Source organism: Otolemur garnettii, unplaced genomic scaffold, assembly GCF_000181295.1.
Source record: "Otolemur garnettii isolate 467f Iridium unplaced genomic scaffold, OtoGar3 scaffold00128, whole genome shotgun sequence".
Lineage (NCBI taxonomy): Eukaryota > Metazoa > Chordata > Mammalia > Primates > Galagidae > Otolemur > Otolemur garnettii.
Window position 1 is genome coordinate 5150232 of NW_003852523.1, and position 25483 is coordinate 5175714.

Here is a 25483-nt window from a genome sequence, read left to right on the forward strand (position 1 = left end):
GGCTGGGTTTGAACCCACCACCTCCAGCATATGGGGCTGGTGCCTTACTCCTTTGAGTCATAGGTGCCGCCCTGCATGTTCACCTTTTGCTTCTGGATCTTTGACCTGTGAGGAGCATACTGAGGGGCAAGGGAGGAGCTAGTGTTGGTTTTGAGCCTCAGGGTTGCCAGTGGCCTCTACTTGCAGTCTGATTTCCCCACCAAACCATGGGCCCCTCCACCCTGTATCCACAGTGCCTGGTAAGAATTCCATCCCAGCATATGGGAGAAGGTGCCCCTCCTGAATCCTTCCTCCTGGGCTGCCGTCAGCCCCCACTGTGACCAGAGGGTCCCTGGGGATGAGGCGTGTGCTCCTGGCCTGAGGGCCATGTGGGGTCAGGGCACAGACAGAGCAGCTGCCTCCACACTCGACCACAAGGTGAGTCGAGTCCACACTTGGTAGCTGGGGTATTAGCCCTGAGGGAGGCCCACCCTGGCTCATAGACATTACTGACTTTGAAATGTGCATCTGGGGCAATGGGATGTTGGTGAGAGGTGCATCCTTACATAGGTGCCAGCTCGGCTCCTGCACACTTTTCCCAGAGGTGGCACTGAGGATGCTGGCCACTCTGGGGAGCCAGGCACATCACCAGGGAGAGAAAAGCAGGTTCCAGACCCAAGGCCAGTGTGCTGCAGCCCTGAGCCAGGTCCCAGCCCCATTCCCTTTGTCCATCTTGACACTTGAGTGACAAGGGAGCAGTCCACTTAGAATGCTCATGGAAGTCAGGGCTGCAGCATCCCTGGGCATCTTTTCAGTGGTGGCTGCAAGAGCACGGAATGACAGAGCCCCTGCCTGCTCCTGCCCTGATGGCCTCAAGGATGGTGTGCACTGTGAGTCTCTCACAGACAGCAGAGCAGCTAATGAGCTCTGTCGGTTTCCGCAGCCCTGGCTTCGTGCAGCCTGATGCAGGCACTGAGCTGTTAAATTCAATAAATCAAGTCTGCAGCCCTTTCCACGGTCACATCCCCCACACAGCTGAGACCCTGGGTGCAGCCCAGACAGCACAGCTAATGGGGGTCACAGATGGTGCTTTGCTGGCAGGACTTAAACCCCTTCTCTGGGAGAAGTGTCATGTTGGTGAGAACTCAAGCACTGCTTTGTTCATAGCCAGGGTGACCATGGCACAACCATAGACAGCAGTAAGACTATTCCCATGTCAGTACCCAGAGTCACTTACCCTTCACCCCTGTGGCAGAAGCCTTGCAAAGTGTACATTACATCACACTCTCAAGGCATGAGCTCCTTCCTCCAAGTCTGACACAAACGTTGCTTTTATTCTGACTAGTGGGAAAACAAAGTAGAGTCTACCTGCCTGCTAGTTAGGAGCCTGTGGTCACTGCTTGGCCTCATAGCGCCCTGTTAGGTTGGGACCGTGCACATTCACCTTCGTATTCAGGGCACGGTGCTATAGCGGAACAGTGCACAGCTCTTCAGACTATGGCAGTGCTGATCTTACTAGTTAGTTCTATTCATTAAATATTCTTTAAAAACAAAGATTGGCAAATTTGTTTTCCAGAATTTCAGTGCAGTTGCAGTAGTTTGAAGCAGATTTGCTAATTAGAGCAAGTACACAACACCTTGTCCCTCCCACCAGACCTTCTAGGCAGAATTCATGGAGCCACTACCTGGGCACTCAGCCATGTCCTGTGGTCTCCTCCTATTCTCCAGCCTGGAAGCACAGGCGGCCATGAACCCAGAAGTGCACCCTGGGTGCACAGGAGAGCACCAAGGGAAGCTCAGTATCTCTGAGCAGCAGGAAAGTATGACTGAGGGGTCAGTCTTTGCGTCTCCCAGCCTCTCTCACCTGACCCCCAGGTAGCCTTAGGCCACATGCAGCGGGAGGGGGCTCCTCCCGTGACCTGATGAGCTGTGGTCCAGTGCATCTGCCCTGGCTCTCACCAGGAGAGGGTCAAAGAGCAGCAGAGAGGAGGGAGCTGCATGTGAGTTCCTGGACACGCCAGGGACTCTGCACTGTGGGTTTGCCCCTAAGGACAGACATTGGGTGGAGCAAGCTGGACAGAGTCCGGTGTCCCTGTAGAACTGAAGACCATAGGACTAACCAACTAGAACTAGGTAGAAATATCATCATTCTACAGAAGATTTAAGCAGTAATAATTGGAATGCTAGAATGATATTCCAAGTGTCCAAGAGACAACCCAATGTCCACCCTCAGCACAGGAAGAACTAAGAACTCCCAGCCCCATGAAAGGGAAACTATAATCCACAGGTACTAACCAGCAGTGGCCCACATGCTACACAGTCAGAGACTTTTTTTTTTTGCAGTTTTTGGTTGGGGCTGGGTTTGAACCCGTCACCTCCGGCATATGGGGCCAACCTTACTCCTTTGAGCCACAGTGCAGCCCACAGTCAGACTTTGATGCTGCTTTTGTAACCACATGAAAGAATGAGAGCCCTCCGGACGTGAATTCAGGGAAGGTATCCCAGGGAAACAGAAAACTTTAAAAAGAACAAAATGGAAATTTCAGAACTGGAAAATCTAATAAGTGAAATTAAAAATTCATGTGTATTTTTATACATGTAAAAGGTGTAAGGTGACAGGGTCAGTGTCAGTGAACATGGGGTCAGTGCAAGATCCACACCAAAAGACCAGGGGAAGTGACAGGAGCTTCAGAGACCTGCAGATGATGGCCTCAGACAGCACAGTGCACATGGTCTGCATAGATATGTGGGGTGTCCACAGTGGGTGGGATAAATAATAATAAAGCCTAATAAATTCAAGTAAATGCAGTAACTAACCTGTAAATCAGTAACCAAAGATAACTAGACAATTTCCCAAAGCTTAAAAATCAAAACACACAGCTTTAAATAGTGCATTGGCCAAAGAGAAATTATCAGAGGAAATTAGAAAATATTTTGGACTAAGAACAAGAAAAAACCAATGTATTAGAACTGGTAGGTAAATCAGTACCTATAAAAAAAATTGTAGCATGAAATGTTCTCATTAAAACAGGAGAAAGAGCTCCAAACAATAAACTTATACTTGAAGAAACTTAAAAAAAAAAAATTTAAAAAGGAAAAGACAACAAAACAAGCAGAAGGGAGTAAATAATAAAATAAGACCAAAAACCAGTAAAATTAAAAACAGAAGTAAGCCTTTTAAATTAGACTAACTCCAATAAAGAAAGACAGAACAGTCATGTATTCAAGAACTTAAAAAATGATGGCTGTTCTTTGTTGTCTTTGTAGTGTCTTTGGTTCTCTTTTCATGACGTTCTTTCCTGCATCCTTTTTATTGACCTTAATCGAACATGGTTTTTTTGCAAGTGTCCCTCTGCCCTCCTCTGGGACTGAGCTCAAGGGAGAGGGCAGCCTTCTCGTCCCCAGCAGCCCCGCTGCAAAGGCTCTGTCCACCCAGCTCACACACCTCTCCTGCTAGGGGCCACACTCCAGGTCTGGCCTCTGCTATGGCCCCAGCACACGGCAGACCTGAGTAGACCCTCCGACCTGAGGGGTGCAGAGCACCAGAGCAAACTGGGGGAAATGTGAACTGTGCCTTGGACGTCCGTGAAGGTCAGATTTAGAAGTCACTCAATTCTGATTTCAGGGTGGCCTGTGAGCCCGTGGAGACTGAGGTGGGCTCAGTGTTCATTACTATGTACTGTACTGGTCCTTAAATATGTACTGAGGACCCCCGTGGGTCAGGAATGGTGCTGGGAACTGGGGGTCAGTGGTGATGACAGAGACAAGTGTGCCCTTTGTCCTCACAAGGTCACTGGGTGCCTGTGGCAGGGCCAGACTTGATGAGGAAGGCCAGGGGCATGGGTACAGCCGAGGGCGGTAAGAACTCAGCCTGGGCTGAGTTGTGTGGACAGTGGGAAGAAACACAAGGATTTCAACAGGAGGTGGACATGGGCTAGCCCTGAGCTTAAAAAAGCTGACTGTGACTTCAGGCAGCTCCTGCCTCACCCTCGTGTTCAGAGCTCAGAGCGAGAGCACCCTGAGCCAGCTGATGGGGCCATAGGGGCCTTTCTTTTATAGGTGCTCTTTATAAGCTGGGCAAGCTCCTTTTTGTTCCTATTTCTTTCTGAGTTTAGTTCTCATTGTGAATGGTATTGAATTTTTTTTAAGTACTTTTCTGAATGCATTGACATGATCATGCAGATTTTCTTCTTTAGTTTGTTGTTACATTGCTGGATTTTCAATGATGGAACCAGCTTTGCATTAGTGGAAGAATAGTTATAGCGTATAATCTTAGCTATGTTGTTGAATTTTATTCATTAATGTTTTGTGCATATTAAATTATTAAATCAAGCTAATTAGTGTGTCTGTTACCTCAGTTATTTTTTGTGAGTTATTTTTTCTAAGAAAATCTCTCTTAGCAATTTTCAAGAATACAACATATTATTACCCACAGTCAGCATGCTGTGCGTTAGGCCTGCAGCACTGCCCATGCTACACCACTGACCACGGTCTCCCCATTCCCCACAGTGACCCCCACCCCCAACAAACCACTTTCTATTCTCTGCTTCTAAGAGTTTGACTTTCCTCAGCTCCATGTAAGTGAGGCCACGCAGCCTCTGCTTGTCTGCCTGGTGCCTTTCACTTAGCACAGAGTCCTCCAGGTTCATCTATGATGTCACAAATGACACGATTTCTTTCTTTTTTAAGGCTTAACAGTAGGCCATTGTGTGTGTATATACATACCACATTTTCTGTATCTGATTATCCATTGATGGACAACAGTGCTGTGGTGAGCACAGGAGAACCCATGTCCCCTCCATGTGCTGGTCTCATCTCCTTTGAGTGTGTACCCAGAGGTGGGGATGCTGTATCATGTGCTAGTCCAATTTTTAATTTTTTGAGGAAACTTTGTAACATTTCCTGTTATGGCTGTACTAATATAAATTCCTACCAGTAGTATGTAAGAATTCTGCTTTTCCCACATCCTCACAAGCATTTTTGGTAATAGCCACTCTGACTGGGATGAAGTGATATCTCACTGTGGCTTTGATTTGTATTTCTCCAGTGACTGGTGATGTTGAACATGTTTTCATATATTGTTTAGCCATTTGCATGTCTTCTTTTGAGAAAGAACCTATACTCACTTTTAAATTGAGTGTTTTATTTTCTTGCCATTGAGTTCCTTAAGTATTTTGGATATTAACTCCCTATCAGATACGTGGTTTGCAAGAGTATCCTCCCATTGATTGTTTCCCTTGCTGTGCAGAAGCTTTCTAGTTTGATGTCATCTCATTTGTCTATTTTTGTTTTTCATGCCTATACTTTTGGGATCATATCCCCCCACACACAAAAAAATCTTTGCCCAGATCAGCTTCATAGATCTTTTCCCCTATGTGTTTACTAGTAGTTTTACAGTTACAGATGTTACATTCAAGTCTTTAACCCATTTTGAGTTAATTTTTATGTATAGTGTGAAATAAGAGTCTAATTTCATTCTTCTGCATATGGATATCCAATTTTCCCAGCAAAATTTATTGAAGAGATTGTCTTTTTCCCGTTGTGTGTTTTGGCACCTTTGTTTAAGATCAATTGATCATAAATGCATGGATTTCTCTGTCCATTGGTCTGTTTTTCTGTTTTTATGCCGGTATTGTGTTTTACTTTTTATTGTTTCCTTTCTTCTGCTTTCTTAGACTTGTTTTGCTTTTCTTTTTCTAGATTCTTAAAGTGAGAGCTTACATTATTTATGCTTTTTCTCTTTTTGAATGTATGCATTTTGTTCTACAAATTTCTCAGCATTGTTTGAGCTGTGTCCTTCAATATGTGTTGCATTTTTGTTTCCATTCAGTTTAATGTATTTTTTTATGACCCTTGAGATTTTCTTTATGACCCATAAATTATTTAGATGTGTGTATGTAGTTTCCAAGAGCTTGGAGATTTTCCTGTTATGGTTTCTGGTTTGAGTCAATTATGGTCAGAGAACACACTATGTGATTTGGATTCATTTAAATTTGTTGTTTGTTTTACGGCCACGGATATAGTCTACCTTGGTATCTATTCTTTAAGAGGCACTTGAAAAGAATGTGTATTCTGCTGGTGCTAGTTAAAGTATTCTGTAAATGTTGCTTAGCCCAGTAGGTTGATGGTACTGTTGAGTTCTTATCAATTTTTGTATTTTTCCTTTCATTTCTATCAGGTTTTTCTTCCCATATTTTGAAGCTGTTATTTGATTCATGCACATTTAACATTACTATTACTCATTCATAGACTGACTCTTTTATTATTATATAATGTCTCTGTCACTGACAATTTTCATTGCTTTGAAGTCTAGTTTATCTGATATTAACCATTCCTGATTTCTTTTGATTAATGATTCCATGATACATCTTTTCCCATTAGTTTATTTCCAATCTGCTTATATTATTCTATTTGAAGTGAGTTTCCTATAGATAGCGTATGATTGGGTCATATTTTTTAATCCACTATGCCAATCTCTGTGTTTTAATTGGGTATTTAGACCATTTACATTTAAAATAATTAAAGTATTCAGATATTAGAGCTTAAGTCTTCCATTTCATTTTTCATTTGTTCTCTTTATTGTTTCTCTAGTTTTAAGGTTTTTTTCCTGTTTTCTTGTGGTTTAGTGAATTTTTTTTAGAATCCCATTTTGATTTATCAATAGCATTTTTGATTCTACCTCTGTATGGTTGTCTCAGGTGTGTGTTTGTGTATTTTATATGTGTGTGTGTGTATATATATATCTATCTTCGATTCTACTATAGTCAATATTTTACTAATTTCTAATTTGAGGGAAGGGTAGAAACCTTACTTCCCTCCCATTCATAATTGTTTTAAATATTTTTAAACATCGTCAGACAGTGCTAGGAATATGACCTTCCATTAATATTCCCACATGGCCCCCACTGACACCATGGGACAAGGAGGCTATTACCACCAGGCAGGTGACAGGCCTCTACTTAGCCTTCTCTAATGCCATTTCAGTATTGGATATGGGGTCCCTCCTTACCGCTTGGTACGGTACAGTTTCTTCTGTGGTATTTGGCTGGAATAGAGAAATTACTATCTACCCATTTTCAGTCTTGTAGTACTTGGGGACTGCCCAGCAGAAAAGCCCAGAGGGGTTCAGGGAGTGGGCTGAGCAAGAGGAGCTGCAGAGGCAGCAGCTCTGCTTTCTGTGTTCTCTGACTGGAGAAGAGTTAAGTCCCACCAAGCCTAGAGCATTGAAGCCATTGGGAGGTTCTCCTCTTCTCTCCTGGTTCCCTGAGTGCAGGACACAGGCATCTGTGCATCCCTGGCACACAAGCTCAAAAAGATTCTTCCAGCTTCAGACTGGCCTTCAGAGCAGGAAGGGTACAGGGAACCCAGTGCTTATCTTTAGCAGACTCCATAGTCTGACAGGCGACAAGGCCACCCAGAGCTGGCCACTGCCCCACAGCCACCTTTCCACCACCCTCCCAGAGCCTGCTCTTGGGAAGAGGTTTCCAGTGGTGTTGAGAGATGGGTGCTTCAGACCCAGCAGCACCTTTTGCTAGCTTTGTGATTTTTACACAGTCCACACCTGTCTCCCCTCCAAAGCTCCTGGGCCAGTGCTCTGAGGTAGCACTGAGCACTGCTGCTGCTACAGGTGCATCTCACCTGCACTGTGTGTCTGGCTATGGCACTGGCCTTCTCCAGGGAAGAGCACTGAGGTACCCAGAGATTTCATCTGGATGTGGGCATTCTGATCCCCCCAAAAGCTCTCCAGCATGACATTAGAGAGCAAATACTTTTGAAAACCAGGTGAGCTTTTGCAGGCAAACCTAGCACATGACATCCGTTGTTGCCTGCCCAGGAGGAGACTAGTTCCAGCCCATCACTCTCGTTCCTCTGAAAATACTCATCAAGGAACAGCAGCTCCTGTGCTCATGTGGGCACACTGCCTGTCTTGACAGCATGACCCACCCCAGGCCAGCCAGAGCCATTGCTCAGGAGACTAGAGGCTGGACTGAGTCTGTATCTACCTGGGCTGAGGTATGAGGTATGCCTGAAAGCTGCTCCACAGCTCCGTGCCAGAATCCTGGCTATTGGAGAGGACGGAGCAGATAGGCCCAAAGGCCAGCATGAGAAATGAGGGTGAATGTGCTGAGGACCCCCACCCCAGGTCATGTTGCCCCTGTAGCCAGCTGCACCCTAGAACTGGGTTTCACCACGAGTTGCTAGAATGGCTACAGTTAGAAAGACAGGCCACACCGAGTGTTGGCAGGGCTGTGTGCCACACTGCCAACACAAGGGTACAGTAACACAGCCACTTTGCAAGAGTGTTGGAAGCTCCTTAAAAAGTTCAGCACATACCCACCATGGGATGCAGCTGTTCTGTGTGAGGTGTCTACCATGGGGAATGAAAGCACCTCTCCCATGAACATTTGCAGAACCCTTATTCCTCATAACCCTGAACTGGAAACATTCCAAATGAAAACAAATTGTGGTTTATTCATACAATGGAACTCTACTTAATGATTAAAAGAAATGTCCTCCGTCATGAAGAAGGATGAGTTAAGGCCTCTTGCAACATGGAACTGGAGACCATTATCCTGAATGAAATATCTAGTGAATGGAAAATGGCCCCCAGATGGACTCACTGCCCAAGTGGAGCTAACCATGAGCATGGATATGCACAGAGGGGAACTCAATGGGTATCAGGGGCGCGGCAGATATAGTGAGCACCATCTGGGTGCTGGGCACACTTACAGCCCTGACTTAAACATGTGACCAGAAACATTTGTGCTCCCATGATATTTTGAGATATTTGATTTTTAAAAAAAAAATTTTAACACAGGCTCGGCGCCTGTGGCTAAGTGGTTAAGGCACCAGCCACATACACCTGAGGGTTCAAATCCACCCCAGGCCTGCCAAGCAACAATGATGGCTGCAGCCGGGCATTGTGGCAGGTGCCTGTAGTCCTAGCTACTTGGGAGGCGGAGATAGGAGAATCGCTGGAGCCCAGGAATTGGAGGTTGCTGTGAGCTGTGATGCCACAGCACTCTACCCAGGGGGACAGCTTGAGTCTCTGTCTCCAAAAAAAAAAAAGTTAACACAAAGCGATTTTAAAAAATGAACTATTGATACACTCAGAAGCATGGATACATGTTCAGAAAATATTGAATAAAAGCAGCCAGACAAAAAGGAATAAATACCATGTGATTACATTTATATAAACTTCTAGAAATCCTGGAATAGGCAAACTGTTTGGGGAAGTGGTAGGTGGAGCAGGAGGAGGACCACAGGGGACAGATGTGTGGACACTGGTGTGTACTTCTGTTAGCGGTGCTCAGGATCAGGTGCACACCTGTGATGTGTGGCAGTCCAGACCCATCTTGTGGTAGACTTCAGTGTCAGCTTATTCAACAGTGGTACCTTTGAAAGGCTATGAAACGTGTCATACGTGAGGACCAAGTGCTGGTTAGTCCATGCTGGGCCACTGAGTCCGTCCTTGCAGGGGTCTGTGCCTCAAGGCATTTACACTGGACAGAGCTTCGGAGGACCCCTCAGACCTGCCACATACACTGCCCTGTCCTCTCAGCGTCTTTCATCCAGTCACTTTGATCTCGTTTGTTTAGCGGCCATCCCCAAGTGAGTGCCAGGACTGTGCTCTGCCTGGGAACACGGCTCCAAGACACTGTGTTCTGGAAATGGGGGTGGTTATTCACAGAGATGCCCTGTGAGCAGGTGCTATGGCCTGAGAAAGCTGCACAGTGAGAAGGTGCTTCGCCACTGGTGGTGGGGCTTTCAGCTCAGGCCTGTGGGACAGAGGTGCAGGATAGGGCTAAGCCTGGAATAGGAACCTATGGAAAGGCTTGGAGGAGGGTGGGGTCTGTGCTGCTGGTGAGGATGTCGCTGGCCCTGGTGAGAGCAGGGGTTTGGGATGGGAGAGGCTGCGGTAAGTGGCTAGGACTTGTCAATGGCCAGGCGGGATGGGCAGTGGCTGTGTTAGTCTCATCTCTCATGTGTAGGTGTCTGTTAGAATCTGCTTCCCTGAGAGTCTAGGGTGTGGAGTGTATCCTGGGCCGGGTCACATCAGGGGAACAGTGTCTACACACAGTGGCACATAAACCCTTGCCTAAACATGCTCCCTGTGGGGAGGGGTTGGGCCCCAGGCACCCCAGGGGTGACCAGGCCTGTTTCTCCTCTTCCACCCATTAAACAAAAATGTTTTAAATCCCTACCCTGAAGATAATAGAGCAAGGGGCCTCAGAAGAGAGATCTGCCAATTTCTAGAATAGCAGGTACGGGAGGGGTTTGCGCAGGGTGAGCTCTTTGTGCTGAGAATTATCCTCCCAATTTGGCCTTGGATGCCTGTCATCAAAGAATGGGGAAGCCACTCAGACCCCAGGTCCCCTCAACTCACAAGCTGTGAAAAGGCATTGGATGGTCCGTGTAACAGTGGCCGCTGAAGTGGGGGCAGCTGGCTGAGCTGGGGGGGTGGGGTTCCCAAGTCCAGCTAGCAAGTCACAGTGACCCTACCTCTCCCCAGAGCTGCCCCTTATTCCTGCCACTGTGCTGTGCCCACTGGACCATGTGATTGATGGCTGCTGACAGCCGGCACCCTTGGCGGGAGCTGACCCACTTTCTATTTCCTGGGCTGGAAATGTTTATGTAATAGACAGCTACAGGGCACTGCTGTCCCCTGGCAGAGAGGAGATGCTTCCCGTTGGAAAGAAAGCACAGGGCCTGGACTGGCGATGCAACCGGCCTGCTGGTGCTGGCTCACCAGCCATAGGAGACAGAGGCTTTGCTGGACGTGTGGCAGGGTCTGTCTAGGTGCCTTGCTGTTTGCTTGGGGCCACACCAAGCATTTGCACTGGGAGTCCTCCTGACCCTCCTGAGTTCTTAGGGTCAAATGTCCTGAAATAAGCATGGGAGCTGTGTGTCAGCAGAACTATCTGCTCAATGGATGGTCTCTGTGCAAGCAGATGCCATGTGAGGCTATTTGTTTAGTGCCCAGAGTGTGGCCAGTGGATTCCTCTTTTCCATGTAAATAGTCACACGTGGGCAGTGAGTACAGAGACCATTACTTACTATGTGATGATGGTGTTTAAAACTGTTTTTGCTATGTAAGACCCTTCTAAAGTGCTTTGTTAAAAATCATTGTTATTTACAAAGTGTCTGTCACTTTATTACAAATAGTAACAAGAACTAACAATTTGAGCTTGTTGAAGTTTCCTGTAAACATATTCTTTAAAATACGGGTGTCTAGAAGTGCTTATCATACCAGCACATCTGCAGCTATCGTTTTGTGCAGCAGCAAGCCTGAGTGTGAGCTTTGTGCAGGTTTTTCCTTATACATATCATATACATAGCTGGATTCTGTTCTGTTTCAGTGCTCTATATTCTCTTTGGGCATGTTTTATAGCTATTAAATATTTTGATGAGGAAAAACTTTTGTTTGCCCCAATTTTTCTTTTTCTTGTTCTTTTTTGTTGTTGTTGTTGTTGTTGCAGTTTTTGACCGGGGCTGGACTTGCTCTGTGCACCCACACTGCCTCCACCTCCATCCTCTTAGCTCTACAGTGAGCTCAGCTCCTGCAAGGACACCTGTTTTTCCTTGCACTCTGCCACAGTGGAGTGACCTGTCCTCTGTATCCATCCATGAGGAAATACCTGGCCCCCCAGAGCACAGGGGTTACAGGAGGGCCCTTTGTGTTCAGATGCCTCACATAGGATCTGCAGAGCACAGTACATAGGCTGGGCCACTGAGACCTCTAGCACTAGGTCACCAGTTCACTTTCCGATGGGAGCTTGGTTTCGCTGCCTGTCTTGTTCTTTGTAACTCATACAATGAAGCCTGAGTTTTGCCCCATTGTCTTAGTCACCTCTCCAAATGAGTGTCCTCAGAAGTAGTCCAACCAGTGCCGTGTATCTGGAAAGGTGTTTTCTGACTGCTTCATGCCAGGACCCTCCACTGTCCAGTGTCAGAGAGTGGGCTTGGCGGACATTCCTGCTCTGGGTGGAAGGACTCAGTGCCTGCATGTGCCTGGCTGCCTCAAGGCTCTGCTTTAGGAGTCTGCTCACTGATGTGAGAGGAAGTGGGAGGATGAGCTCCCATGAGAAGTGGCTTGGGCCTCCTGGGGGAGCTCCTCTCTCTAGCCCCACACTCCCTGGGAGGCACTCCTATGGCCCTCTCTGCATGTGTGGAACTCAGGTGGGGCTGGAGGGGCCTGTGGCCAGGCAGTCCTGTGGGTTTTCCCTAGGGCCCGGCCAGGTGAGGTGTGGTTTGCATGCGGCAGGATCCCACTCCATGAGGAGGAGCCCAAGGGCCTTGCAGCCCAGCTCACTCTGCTATGCCTGGACCGTGGAGATTGTTCTGCTCACAGCAGCTGTGCCTTCTCTCTCCAGGTGACCCCTTCTGGGCCCCATCTGTCTTTCCTCACAGCGCCCTCAGCACCTCAGGCCGTCACTTCCAGCTGCATTTTGGGAGAACAATGGAGTCCAAGGTCTCAGAAGGTGGCCTGAATGTGACCCTGACCATCCGCCTGCTGATGCATGGCAAGGTACAGGAAGTGAGGTGGCCCCTACTCCTGGGAACACGGAGACAGTCGAGGGCTGTCCTCAGTGGGGCCTCTGCACTGTGTCACTTTTACATGACAATGTACAGAAAGCAAGGCAGTCAGCCTACTCCTGGGAGCATGGGGACAGTCAAGGGCTGTCCTCACTGGGGCTTCTGGTCTGTGTCACTTTTATTTTAAGCAATTTTAAATTTACAAAGCAGTTACAAGTACAATCCCAGTTACGTTTTGCCCAGAACCATTTGAGACTAAGTTACGGACCTGCTACCCTTTGCTGGATGCCCCCATGCACATCTTCCACAAACACGGGCTCCTGCTCAGCCTCATGCAGCCACCATTGTCAGGGTCACCATGAATGCATCTCCACACCTGGCCCTGGGCCCCTGCTCAGGTCCCTTAGCCCCCCAGATGTTGCCCTGGATGACAAGATGCCCTGGGCAGAGCCATGGGCAGCATTCCCTGGTCCCCAATCTGGGATTATCCCACAGGTGACACTCTCTGAGAGTTTCTGCTCAGTGTTTTTGTGGCACATCCTTTGCTCTGGCACTGTCTGAAGTCTCCTTGCCATGGTAAGAGTGTCACCATGGCCTCCTATCCCAGTGGTGCCAGGGTCTGCCACTTGGTGGGGAGCCCAGCAGGCTCCACCCGGAGCTGCCTCCCCTACTCTCTGAATTCTAGGTTGGGAGGCTGTGTCCATGTCCCATGTGTCCTCAGACCCCCAGCCCAGCCATTCACTCACACCTTCCTGAATGCAGCTGCTATTTTGTTCAGGTCACTCTCTAGGCTGCCAGAATTTCTCCTGATGCCTACCCTGCCCTGACTGGTGGGCTCCTGAATGTTTCTGGGAGGCCCATCACACTCTTGCCTTCTTATGACATGCTGCCCAGGGCCATTCTGCCCTCCCTCTGTCCCAGTTCTGGCATTAGTTAGGGTTCTCCAAAGAACCCTAACTCCTGTGAGCAGAGGACAGCATTTATAATGGAAGATGAGGGCACTGGGAATGTCTGAGCTTCTGGCTATGTGAGTCTGAGGCAGCTCTGGATGCCATGTCCATGCCATACACATTCACATAACATTTCTTTCCATGTTCATCTGTGTTGAACCCTGTGAGCTTGCACCTCCACTCCCAGCCACATCCCAAGGTTGGACCTAGCCCCTCCTCTGTGGGTTTGTGCCATGAGCAATCTGATATCCTTGTCTGTGTGTGGTCTCCCACCAGCCCTGGTGCATCCTGCACTTCAAGACATGGCCACCTGGGTAGCTGTGCTCCCTCACAGTACCCTCATTTCTTGATAGAAAAAGGCCCCGCCCCTCCCCACCATGAGTGCCAGAAACTGGTGGGCCTCACAGATGGGACAATCTGTGAGAACAGGTACAGGGTCCCCAGCTCTGGTAGCACCACCAGCCAGGCCACCCCAGACACTTTCTGGAGTCCCCATCTCATGCCCACTGTCCATTTGTACCCACAGCTTTCCTATATACATCCTCCCATGGCTGTGACAGAAACTAGGACTTTCACCAGGGCCATTGTAATGGCTCAAGACTCATCTATAAGAAGGAAACGAGTCAGATTTGAAAGATTTCATTCCCTGCACTAGAGCCAGGCCAGCCTGGCCTCAAGTGATTGCCATGGTGACACCTGTGATTGGTCTCAGCCCACTTGGCCCCTCAGCCAGATAGGAGTATCCCCAAATTGCCTGGGGCTCGACTGTGCAGCTTTGGCAGCATGTTTTGTTGTTTCTTTCAATAAGATGCCCTGGATGGAGCCATGGGCAGCATTCCTTAGTCCCCAATCTGGGATCATCCCACAGGTGACACTCTCTGAGTGTTTCTGCTCAATGTTTTTGTTGGTACATCCTTCACTCTGGCACTGTCAAGTCACCTTGCCATGGCAGGAGTGTCATCATGGCCTCCTCCTATCCCAATGGTGCCAGGGTCTGCCACTTGGCGGGGGGTCCTCTTAAAATTAAGTCATGCAGCAGAAAAGTTGCTCAAGTTTCTTTAAATCACAAATTTGGGGACTTTCATTCATTCCTTGCAGGGTTTCCTGGAGGCCTTAGGTACATGAGTGATGTCTCTGGAACTGTCTGTGGAGAGCAGCTGGTCACTGTCCTCTGGACAGTTTTCTGGGAAGTTAGCACTGCAGAAACCTGAGGCTCAGGGCCTCTGTGTAGACGGCCTGACTTGTGGGCTCCCTTGGTGGTTCTGGACCCCTCCCGCTCATGCTGGGAAGATGGATGGGTTTCCTCAGTATCTGTGCTGGTTCTTGTCCTCCTTCTGCTCTGTGACCTCATGTTTTTGTGGTGTTTTCTTGCAGGAAGTTGGAAGCATCATTGGGAAGGTAATTGTTGAAGGAGCCTTCTGCCTCCTACGGGGTCTGTGAGGGCGTGGTGAGCAGTGGTGCCCTGCGCTGCATTCCATGAAGTCAGGACCCAGTACTGCCACACAACATTGTTGGGGCTCTTCTTGCCTTTGCACTGCCCTCATGGAAGCTGGTCCCTGGCCCTGTGGGAGCCAAGAAGGTGGCATCCTCCCTGGGCTGGGCCATGCCAGGGCACCTCCCCACCCACTGCCTTGGTGATCAGGCCTTCTCCTGGGCTTTTTGTTTTGTGTTGTTTTGTTTTGTTTTTTTATTAAATCATAGCTGTGTTCATTGATACAGTCATGGGGTACAGTATCCTGTTTTTATATACAATTTGAAATATTTTCATCAATCTGGTTAACATAGCCTTCATGTCATTTTCTTAGTTACCGTGTTAAGACACTTATATTCTATTCTACATTTAGAAAGATTCACATGTACCCTTATAAGATGAACCATAGGCATGGTCCCACCAATCAGGACCAAGTTACCTGTGTCTTTGCTGGCTCTATGACTGAGCAGCCCTATGAGTGGTGGTGGAGGGCTCTGTGTTTAATGGAATAAGGTCCAATTTGGATGCCAGTGCTCATAGGGAAGGAGGCCAAAAGGGAGGTGCCACCTTCCTGTCCTGTTGTGCTCTGCCCATCCCTAGGGTCCCCTGAACCCCTGTCCCTACCACCCTGTACTGTGAGCAGGGGCTCCAATGGCTCTGTCCTGGCCCCATCTCACGAATCAGGTCAGGCCCTGCTGGCCATGCGCCCAGGATGAGCACTCACCTTCCTGCACCTCAGTGTCCAGGGGGTGGAGGGATACATGGAGTCAGCCTGGTTAGTGGGGAGGCAAGTTCGCTCACCCACAGGTCAGAGGCCGCACAGGCACACAACAGGTAGACCCCAACACTGCAGGGGCCACACTAATCCCCTGCCATCAGTGCAGCCCCAGTGACACCTTTTCCTTGTTGTTTAATCTTTATTCTAGAAAGGAGAGACCGTGAAGAAGATGCGTGAAGAGGTGAGTGTGGCCTGCCTCACTGATGCTATGTAGCTGTGGCCACTCTGCATGTAGCCCTCCTGCCCCCACAGGTGTGGTGGGTCTCAACATAGGGTGAGCTGTGCCACTTCACTCCAGTGCTACACACCCAACAATTCTGGCCTCCTGTGGCTGCCTCTGTAGGGAAGGGATCACTTAGACTTTTTTTGCCAATTAAAATTTTACTATAAGAGAGATCAATGAAAAGAATTTTACTGTCTAATGGTGAGGTTTGCCAGTCAGGGCAAGATGCATGTGGTTGCATTGACCATGGTCAGCAGAGTATCCAGGCCTCTGGCCAGTAGCTTCAATATGGTTGCTGGGGTTTGTTTGCTCTTGCTCTAGAGTGGCGCAAGGATCAACATCTCAGAGGGAAACTGCCCAGAGAGAATCGTGACCATCACGGGCCCAACAGATGCCATCTTCAAGGCCTTTGCGATGATTGCATACAAGTTTGAGGAGGTAAGGTGCCTGCTGAATTCCTCTGCCCTGAATCAGCCCTGCTCCCTCCTCTGCCTTACCTTGCCCCTCCCTTCTTTGGCAGCCATTCCCAATAAGTGCATAGAGAAGCCACCTCATTTCTATTCCTCAGACCCTGCCCAGCACACCTAGCTCAGACCCAGAGCACCCCACACCTCCCACCAGGGCTCACAGAGACCCTCAGGTAGTGGGCCCTAGGCAGCACCCCTACCTCCTGAGTCCAGCCAGCTCTGCCACACAACCCCCCATGGAGCCCTGGCTAGTATACCCCTGGTCCTCTGCTGTATACCCCCATAGCCACTGAACTCCCAGGACAGTGTATGTAGCTTGGCTTAGACACAGACAGGTACAAGTGGAGATGTGACGTGCCTGTCCCTGTGCTGGTGGTTGCATGTACAAGATGTGTGTGTGTAGCACTTTTGGGTACCTCTGTCAATAAGCTACATTTTAACACTTTTATGTGTTTCCAATTTTTTAAAGTTACTAGAAGCTATTTAAAGATGCATTTAGTGGCTTTAAGGCATAACCATGAAATAATGAGGTGACATGTGGGAGTAAGCACAACCCCTCCAGATGGGAGTGCTCAGAGGCTCTGCTGAGAGTGGCCTGTGGGGCCAGCCCCTCACCATGTCTGGCAGAGACTCCCAGGTAGGCAGGGTGGGGAGAGGTTTGGTGTGCCCTTAGGGAGGCCATAGGCGTGGGGATGTGTCCCTGTGACTGGGTGGGGGCATGCTGGGCTCTGCCTGGCCTGATGGAGAAGTGAAGCAAAAATGTCAGGGAGGCTGCAGTCACTGTAGGAGTCCTGGCTGCCCTGCAGCTGCATAGATAGCTTCCCGGCTGGTGGCCACAGAGATTAGGGTCAGTGTCCTTTTGTCATAGGTGACCTGGCCTCTGTCTGTTAGTGTGTTCAGTTTCTCAGTCCCCTTCTAGTCATCCTCTCACTTACAAGAGGCTGGGCCATTCAAGAAAGGTCAGTGATGTAGGTTCTCACCACTCAGGCTGTTCACTTAATCTCCATGGTCCGCTGTACCGTGAAAGCTTCTCGACATTTTGTGGCTGTGTCATTGTGGCCATAATCTGGGGAGAGGGAGTGGGCCCAGGATGCACTTAGGACTGTGGGTAAACAGCAGTGAGTGACATCACGACTGGTCCCTGTCAGGTGCTCGGAGCCCAAAGCTCCCTCTGTGCAACCTAGGCCAAGAGAATAAACCTCACAAGCCATGAGGGTCAGCCTTAGAGACCCCATAGCCTACTGTGGAGGGTGGCAGATGGTCTCAGGTGGGAAACACGTGCAGTGGCCCGGATGCCACCTGACTAGATGACAGGAAGCTCAGGAGTGCACAGTTGTCCCTTAGCTTGTACCACTGAGCTGAGGCTGGCTGTCTTCTGTCTTGGGCCAGATAGTGCCACAGCCAGTGGTGTATCCCTCACAATGTTCTCTGTTTGTGTGATCCCATGGACACTGCCTGGTATTCTGAGAAAGGATGACTTAGCAACAACTCCTATGGCACCAAGTAGCCAGGGTAGCCTCATTCAGGATCATGAGTTTGAGTCAGGCTTTGTAGCCATGAAGATGCATGGAGTGGGTCTGTGCACAGAGGTCTCTGCATGCCTCTCCGAACATCTGAGAGTTAGTGTGAGGGAAGCAGGAGGGACCTGGCCCCAAAGGAAGCAGCATCTAGTGGAGGCACAGGGAGAGTTGCTATGTCACAGAGCCTCAAGGCTCTATCTGCAGGGTAATAATTTGGATCTATATTCATCTCCATGGCCTATTACTCTATGAAGCTTATTGAATTTTAATGTAGAATGACTCGGGCTCTGATCAATATACTGTACTAAGGGGCTCTTTTTCTGGAGGAAAGGTGTGACAGAGTCTCAGATTGGTCTGTGTTGGATGCACTGTCCATGTAGGTGCAAACGGAAATACCATTGTGTCTGAGTATACCTCCTCATTTGATGAAACCAGGATTGCCCAGAGGTTTTTGTCCTGGAGGTCAGGCAGTGGGTGGTGTGTGCAGGATGGGTGAGAGTGAGAGCAGTGGCTGCTGTTTGGAGTGACCTAATAATGGCACTAGAATGAGCATGCTATGGCCTAACAGTGACCACAATGTGACGGGAAAAACGTTGGGTGAGTGACAACCAGAGGTCTGTGGAAAATGAGAGGGAGAAAGATTACACACAGGCTGGTGACAAACAAAACAGGAACTAGACAGGGCCCTTGGTGACATCTCAGGCAGAAAGCTGTGCTCTCTCCAGGGTTGTCTGCTCCTGAAGGGTCTCTGAGACCCCAGTGTGAGGCCCTGTAGGATTACCTCTCTCACTGTGGGTTCTGAACTGCTCTTTAGCTGTGATACACGAGCCCAAGGACTGTGTCCCTGCACTGTCACACTGGCTATGTTCATAGTCCCTGGTTCTGTCCTTGCCAATGAGATTCAAGAGCAGCTTCTCTCTGACATCTCTTCCCACAGCCAGAATCTCCTGGTAGGGCTTAGTGAGTCCCTCACAGTGACATTTCTATCTCCTGTTACCAAGCCATAGGGTGTCCCCAAGGGATGGACTGTATGGCCATAGGACTGTCAGAGTACCTTTGGCCAAGGGACTCTGGAAGTCTTGATGTTTTAAGTTAGAGTGCCAGGGTCCTTTCGGTTTTCCAAAAGATGGTGGGGGTAAGGACAGCATAGTTCGAATGAGAGAACCAAATAGACAATTTCCCCACAGTGGTTCTCAGAGCATGTGCCTCAGTTGTCTGCTGTAAAGAAGGGTGGTAGCTTCAGATTGGAAATACAAAATCATGCAGTGTTTAGTAATGTTAAGGGCAATAGCTTGTGAGCAAGGAAATGCTTCAGTCCTCACTAAAAATAGGCGAGAACTGACACATGTCCAAGGCCCTGGGTGGAAGCTGGTGGAACCACTTGAAAGTTTCAGAGGCCATGGAGGCTCCTCTACAGGTTGGGTCTCACCTCAATGGTGTGCCCAGGATTACATTGTTCACAAGTGACAGACACATGGCCTGAAAATAACCTCAGCTGTTTTTGTGAAGCTTCCCACAAATGTTGATTTGAGATAATGACCAGTTTGTCAGATTGAGGTAGCTAATGTCTTCTTGAAATCATCTGCTGCTACCAGTCAGCTGTCTGGAGAACGCCAGGCACAGTCTAGGGATTTTTGCCATTCTCTCTTTCAAAGTCAGGAACTAAACAATGTTCTCTAATGGCCTCTGCCGCCAGGGAGCCAACCTTTGTGAGTAGATGGAGTCATGGCCTTGGCTACACAGCTTACTTGGCACAGTGACCTGCTGGCACTTCCTTTAACATCTTTGTCACCTCTTTCCTATAGTTGCCACCTCATAGTGATGGGGTTCTGGCAGAAGTGAGAAACTCCCATTGTTTCCAAAGCACCCCAAAGCCATGGACTGCCCCAGAGCACACCCGCCTTCTGTGTACTGCCCGGCCTTCAACTAGTTGATGGGTGTTAGTGAGTGTTGTACTTTCTGCCACCTGGCTGATGCTATTTCGTGTGGAGGACTCTGTCTTAAAGAAGAGCCCAAGTTAGTTACAGTGCAGACCTAGTCTGCTCCTGCTGCCCTGACAAAATACCAGGCCAGGTGGCTCATACCAGACGGCTCGCACCAGACATTGGTTCTCTCAGTCCTGGAGGCAGGAAGTCTCAAGACAGGTAGCATGGCTCTAGGAAGAGCTGACAGCAGAACTGGGCCTCAGCAAGCGTTCCAGTCAGGTATTGCCCAGCGTAGCCACTGAAGGCCCAGAGCATCCTCGGTGGAGTTCTGCCCTCTAGAAAGACAGGCATGAGAATTAGGATTGTCACGAGGTACATTCAGGAAGGAGAAGCTCTTCCTGGGAGAGGTTAGGATGTGGACAGAAGACGCTGGAGAGCCAGCAACAGTGCATGGGGACGCAGTGTGCACTTGGTCTTAGGATCTCGAATGGGGGCTGCCTTTCAACACAGCCACTGTCCACCTGCTTGCAGATGAGCAGCCTGAGAGACCACTCTCTCTGGACCACAGTCAAGCTCTTAGCACAAAAAACTGAAACAGAGGCAAGCTTCATCCAGCTTTACTGATCATGGCCAAGTTGGTCCAGATGGATACTATCCTGTAAGCCCAGACAAAAGCTCACAATGTGCCCAGAATTCTCTCATGAAAAGTGATGGCCCACAGGCAATACAACATAACACAGAGTGACAGAAAAAAAAAGCAAAGAGGATGAGGAATGGCCTGATTGCACCAACACCACCAAGCAAATGGGCCCCAGTAACACAGTAGGCACCAAACTGAGATGACACCACAGAGCCCAGCACAGAGGGCAGAGTCCCGCCTGAGCCAGCACATCCTCATGGGCATGGGGAGCTGCAGCAGTGAGGCTGAGCAGCAGCAGCAGCAGCATGCAGACATCAGGGTGGACCCCCACGACAGGTGTACAGAGGACTGGCCGCCCACGGGAGCAGACAGGGCTGTTCACTCAGAAGGACTGGGCAGGCTCCACGTGGAGCCCAGAAGAAGGCCTTGGGCTCACTGGGAGTGGGCATCCATTGGGGTCAATATGAGGGGCACATTTGGTCCTCGCTGTTCGGGCCTGGGTTGAAAGTAAGGACAAACACTTGGGAAGCTGTCAGCACTGGCCCAGTACTGCCATGCCTTGGTATGGCTTCCCATGCTGCTGGCTGCTGGTGGGGCTGGAGTGCTCTTCTGTGTGACCTGGCTGTTGGCTGTTTGCATGTCCTCATGTCTTATCTTTCAGTGTTCTGTCCCCAAGGCTCACTGCCTCCAGGCAGTGTGACCCAGCCCCTTGGCTATTGTCAGTCACCCCTGTGCAACACATATTACCCAGCACTGTGAGTCACCAAAGCCTTCCTGGGTGTCCACATACTGCAAGGATGTGGGGTCTCATCTCTGGGCATGTCCTTATCTCTCAGCCTGCTCTTGAAGTCCCGTGGGGCCCCTGCTACCCCCAGCCCTCCCCTGGCCCACAGCCTCCAGGGACACGTCCCCAGCCCCCCACACCTCCTGAGCACATCACTCAGGGCTGAGCTGATGTGCTGCTTCCTGTGATTGCCATGTTGCTCCCACAAGGAGGACGGTTTTTGGTGGGGAGTAATGGTGTTATCTCGACTGTGACATGGAAATGGTTATGCACAGAGGGCAGTGCTGGCTGCCCTTGGTGCACTGGAGCGTCCCTGCTCACATGGAGCCCAGTCCACTCTCTATCACAGGCTCTGGACCACCATACACCTGCACACACAAAACTGAGTCCCGGAAGCCAGCTCTGTGTGAAGAGTGACAGAGCCAGGAGCGGACACACCCTGCCCTGCCCTCTCTGCCCTGCTCTCCCCTGCCCTGCCCTCTCTGCCTTGCCCTAGCAGACATCACCATGCTGAGCAAATGACACAACTCCCACCTCAGGATGGTCACCAGGAGCCATTTTCTAATCACCTGCCCCTTCACACCCTGAAATCATGTCCAATCCACCACAACTCTACTCAGCTGGCCCTGGGGGCAGACTAAATCCCCAAATTACCCCCTGTGTTCTCTTCCTCTCCCCTTGACCCAGTATGCAGACCTCCTATGTGTAGCCTGTCTGCATGACTTCAGCCAGCTAGGTCTACAGAACCAGTGAGCCCAGGAGCTGGCTGATCACTCTGCCTGCAGCCTTTCAATAACTTACCTCATGGCCATCAGGAAAACATCCCATGGTCTGTGTGATCATGACAACCTGTCCAGGGCATCATCCTCTATACACATAAAGGGCCCTAGGGCTTGAGGCTGACAGACCCTGGGCAGAGAACAAAGACTCAGGCTCTGGGCACTCTGGGGTGGGGTAGTCTTGGCAGGGGACAGTGGCAATGCACCTTATGCCACCCAAGTGCTTTTTCATTTCAGTTCTTTGCTGGCTGAGTGTGGTCCATCAGCCTACAGTTGTGTCTGTCTCTCCTCCTAGGACATTGTCAACTCCATGAGCAACAGCCCTGCCACCAGCAAGCCCCCAGTAACGCTGAGGCTGGTGGTGCCTGCAAGCCAGTGTGGGTCCCTGATCGGCAAAGGCGGCTCCAAGATCAAGGAGATCAGGGAGGTAAGAGGATCTTACCAGTGTTGGGAGACCCTCAATGCTGCCTGCAGCATTAGCACTGATCCCTGCAGACCTCTGCACCCTGTACCCAGGGTAGGGGCCATCCTTTTAGGGCCTGGGCCACGTGTGTGTGTGTGGGGGGGGGTGTCTCTGCTTTCACAGACCACTGTTGCCTTCTATTCACAGAGTGGACTCCTGGGAGGTAGCTGTGTTGGGGCCTCAGTCACGGACTTGTATTCCAGAGGCCATCCCCACCTGGGCTCTGGTTTCTGCTCCTGGCATAGAGCTCCCTGGGCTCTGTGGGTCCATCATAGCTGGACAGCTTCTGGAGGCCTCATAGACTTTCTGTTCACATGTTCATCTTGTTTCACAGGAAGCCTGAGTCCCCCATAGCCAGGAGGGGAGCCCCAGTCACAGTTCTCTTCAGGACAGCCTCCTGCAGAGGATAAAACTCTGTGTGTTGGGGAGAGCACATCTCCCTGCAGATCCCTTCCTTGGCTTAGACACTCCTGTCCAGCATCACCCTAGGGTGCTATGCCCAGGGGCATGTGTAGGGCTAGGGTGTCTAGCCATGATGTGGCAGGCTTGGCATGGGGAAGGTAGACTCTCAGACCTGACCAGTTAAGCTGGTGATGAAAGTTCTCCCAGGGGCCATGGACATACCCTTGAGAATTGGCTATACATATGCCAGGCCCTTCCAACGTCATGTTTTTCTAGTCCACAGGTGCCCAGGTCCAGGTGGCTGGGGACATGCTGCCCAACTCCACAGAGAGGGCAGTGACCATCTCAGGGACCCCAGATGCCATCATCCAGTGTGTCAAGCAGATCTGTGTGGTCATGCTAGAGGTACAGTCTGTGCGGTCCTGGCATGCTTAGCACCATGTGGCTTTCTCAAAGTATCAGCAAAGGCGTGAGGACCTCAGTTGTCCTAAGGATATGTGGTGTGGGCTATGTGGGGACTGGCATCAGGAGCCTGGTGTTTAAGGCAGCAGGAACAAGAGCCATGACAGTGTGTGGGGAGGGCTGGCCTCTGGCAGCTGCCTTTGGGCCATAAATGCCAACTTGGAGGGTCCAATGCCCTCACTGGGGAGCCCAAGGAGAGAGCTATAGAAAGGAGAAAGCCTCTACCCTCATTTTTGAAATTGGATAAGAAGTTATTAATCACCATTGAGAGGTGTTTTTGGAAAGAATTGGACACTGATAACTAGTGCCCATCCGTGGTGGAGAGAAGTCCTGTTGGTAGTGAGGGGTGGGTGCTGTGTGGGATGAGGCCCCGCCGCTGTGTCCTACAGGAAGGTGGGCAAGAGGCTCCTGCCCCGCACCTGAGTCTGCTGAGAGCAGCACCACCCCACTGGAGAGGCACAAAGGCTAGAACTTAAGAAGAATGTACAAAAATGCCCCAAATGTAAAAATCGAGATGAGTGATCAAAGGGATTGAAACAGAGAAGCAAAGAAGCTACAGGTGAGCAGGAAAAGCCTCTCTTGAAATTTTTTAGAGTGAGGGAATTAAAAAAAACTGATATTTGAATTTCTATCAATATCCCAAATTCATGAAGCTATTGTTAGTTGCTGGTCTTTTCTGAAGCAAAAATGCAGTAATCCTGCCTCAGACGGAAGGTTCCAGCAGCTCTACCTGTGCCCAGCCCCCAGCTCCTGAGGCCGCTGTTGGCTTATTCCTCCCCTGCACTTGACTTAGTTTTCAAACCCCCTTTTTAACTCTTAAAATTTTTTGCTTTTGTTTTCCTGAAGTATGATATTTTGTAAAGTCAAAAATATTTTTCAGAACTACCTTGTTCTGAAATCTTCCCTACACTCCAGTCGGGGAGACAGAGGGATGCTGGCCCAGGGTCTCTGTTTCTCTGCCCACTATGCTAACGTGAGTGGGCAGGGCAGGCCAATGATTTTCTGCTCAGTGGCATAATGATCCAGCCAGTTCTACAAGGGACACAGCCTGCTGCATCCCTGAGCAAGGGGTGAGGCAACTCCTAGAAACTAGCATGTGGCCTCCTCAGAGTTGCTAAGTTGGGCTATTGTCCCCGCAGAGCAGGCCCACCCTGCTGGCTGTGGGACATCAGCTCCCCAGGGCGGTCATCAGACCTGCTTTGCCTCACTCCACCGCAGTGAGGCTGGCATGAGGCAATGAGCATGCTCACAGCCCTCAGAGATCAGGAGAGAGGTCTTTCTTACCAGGGCTGGGAGAGTCATCACACCTGGAAGTAGTTGGGTCCATTTTTAAATGAAGAATTAACTGGAAAAATTAAGTAAAAGATGCTTTAAAAATGTTCCCGTGCTGATCAGAAGATGTTGGAGATAGGTTAGTGGGATGTGCCTCAGCCTCACCCCATGATATTAAGGAAGAAAGAGATGCCCTATGGTGCGGACAAGTCACAAGCGTCACCACAGACGGCTGCCCTGGCTGGCTCAGCGCCTGCTCTCCAGACCAAGCTCCCCATTCAGCCCTAGGGAGAAGGCAGGGGCCAGGCCCCACCCAGGGCACACTGAGGGGAACAGGAGCCAGGTACACAGAGTCAGCTCATGGGCCAAGTCGGGCTCCAGGACCTACAGAGCAGGGACCAGACAGCTGGGCACAACTGGTGTGATGACAGCTCATGTCCATGACAGCCCTGAGCCTGTCTGAGAAGCCTCTGGGGAACCGTGTGCCCAGAGACATGTGGGAGGCAGGTGATCGTGCCTATAGGCATCCTGGCACAGGCTGCTCAAATGCCACGGGCTCTGGTGAAGGGCCGCTTCTCAGGATATTAATCCTAAGTTGTAGGCATAGAATAATCAAGGGAAGTGGCAGCAGGTCTCATAATGACTATGGAGCATTTCCTTTGGAATGTAAGCTTTTTTAAAAGTGGCTTTTTCTTTTTTTTTCTTTTTTTTTGAGACGGAGCCTCAAGCTATCCCCCTGGGTAGGGTGCCATGGCATCACAGCTCACAGCAACCTCCAACTCCTGGGCTCAAGCGAGTCTCCTGCCTCCGCCTCCCAAGTAGCTGGGACTA

General features: G+C 49.8%; 1 protein-coding gene across 1 annotated transcript in view; it reads left to right on the forward strand.

Moving 5' to 3' along the window:
• PCBP3 (poly(rC) binding protein 3) overlaps positions 1-25483 on the forward strand; it is a 67832-nt gene that overhangs the window by 21962 nt on the left and 20387 nt on the right. Inside the window, exons 2-7 of the mRNA XM_023518115.1 lie at positions 12391-12508; positions 14841-14864; positions 15864-15896; positions 16260-16376; positions 22349-22480; positions 23195-23323. Coding sequence (XP_023373883.1) covers positions 12440-12508; positions 14841-14864; positions 15864-15896; positions 16260-16376; positions 22349-22480; positions 23195-23323 — 504 coding nt within the window. The 5' untranslated portion in view covers positions 12391-12439. The remainder of the gene's footprint in view (positions 1-12390; positions 12509-14840; positions 14865-15863; positions 15897-16259; positions 16377-22348; positions 22481-23194; positions 23324-25483) is intronic.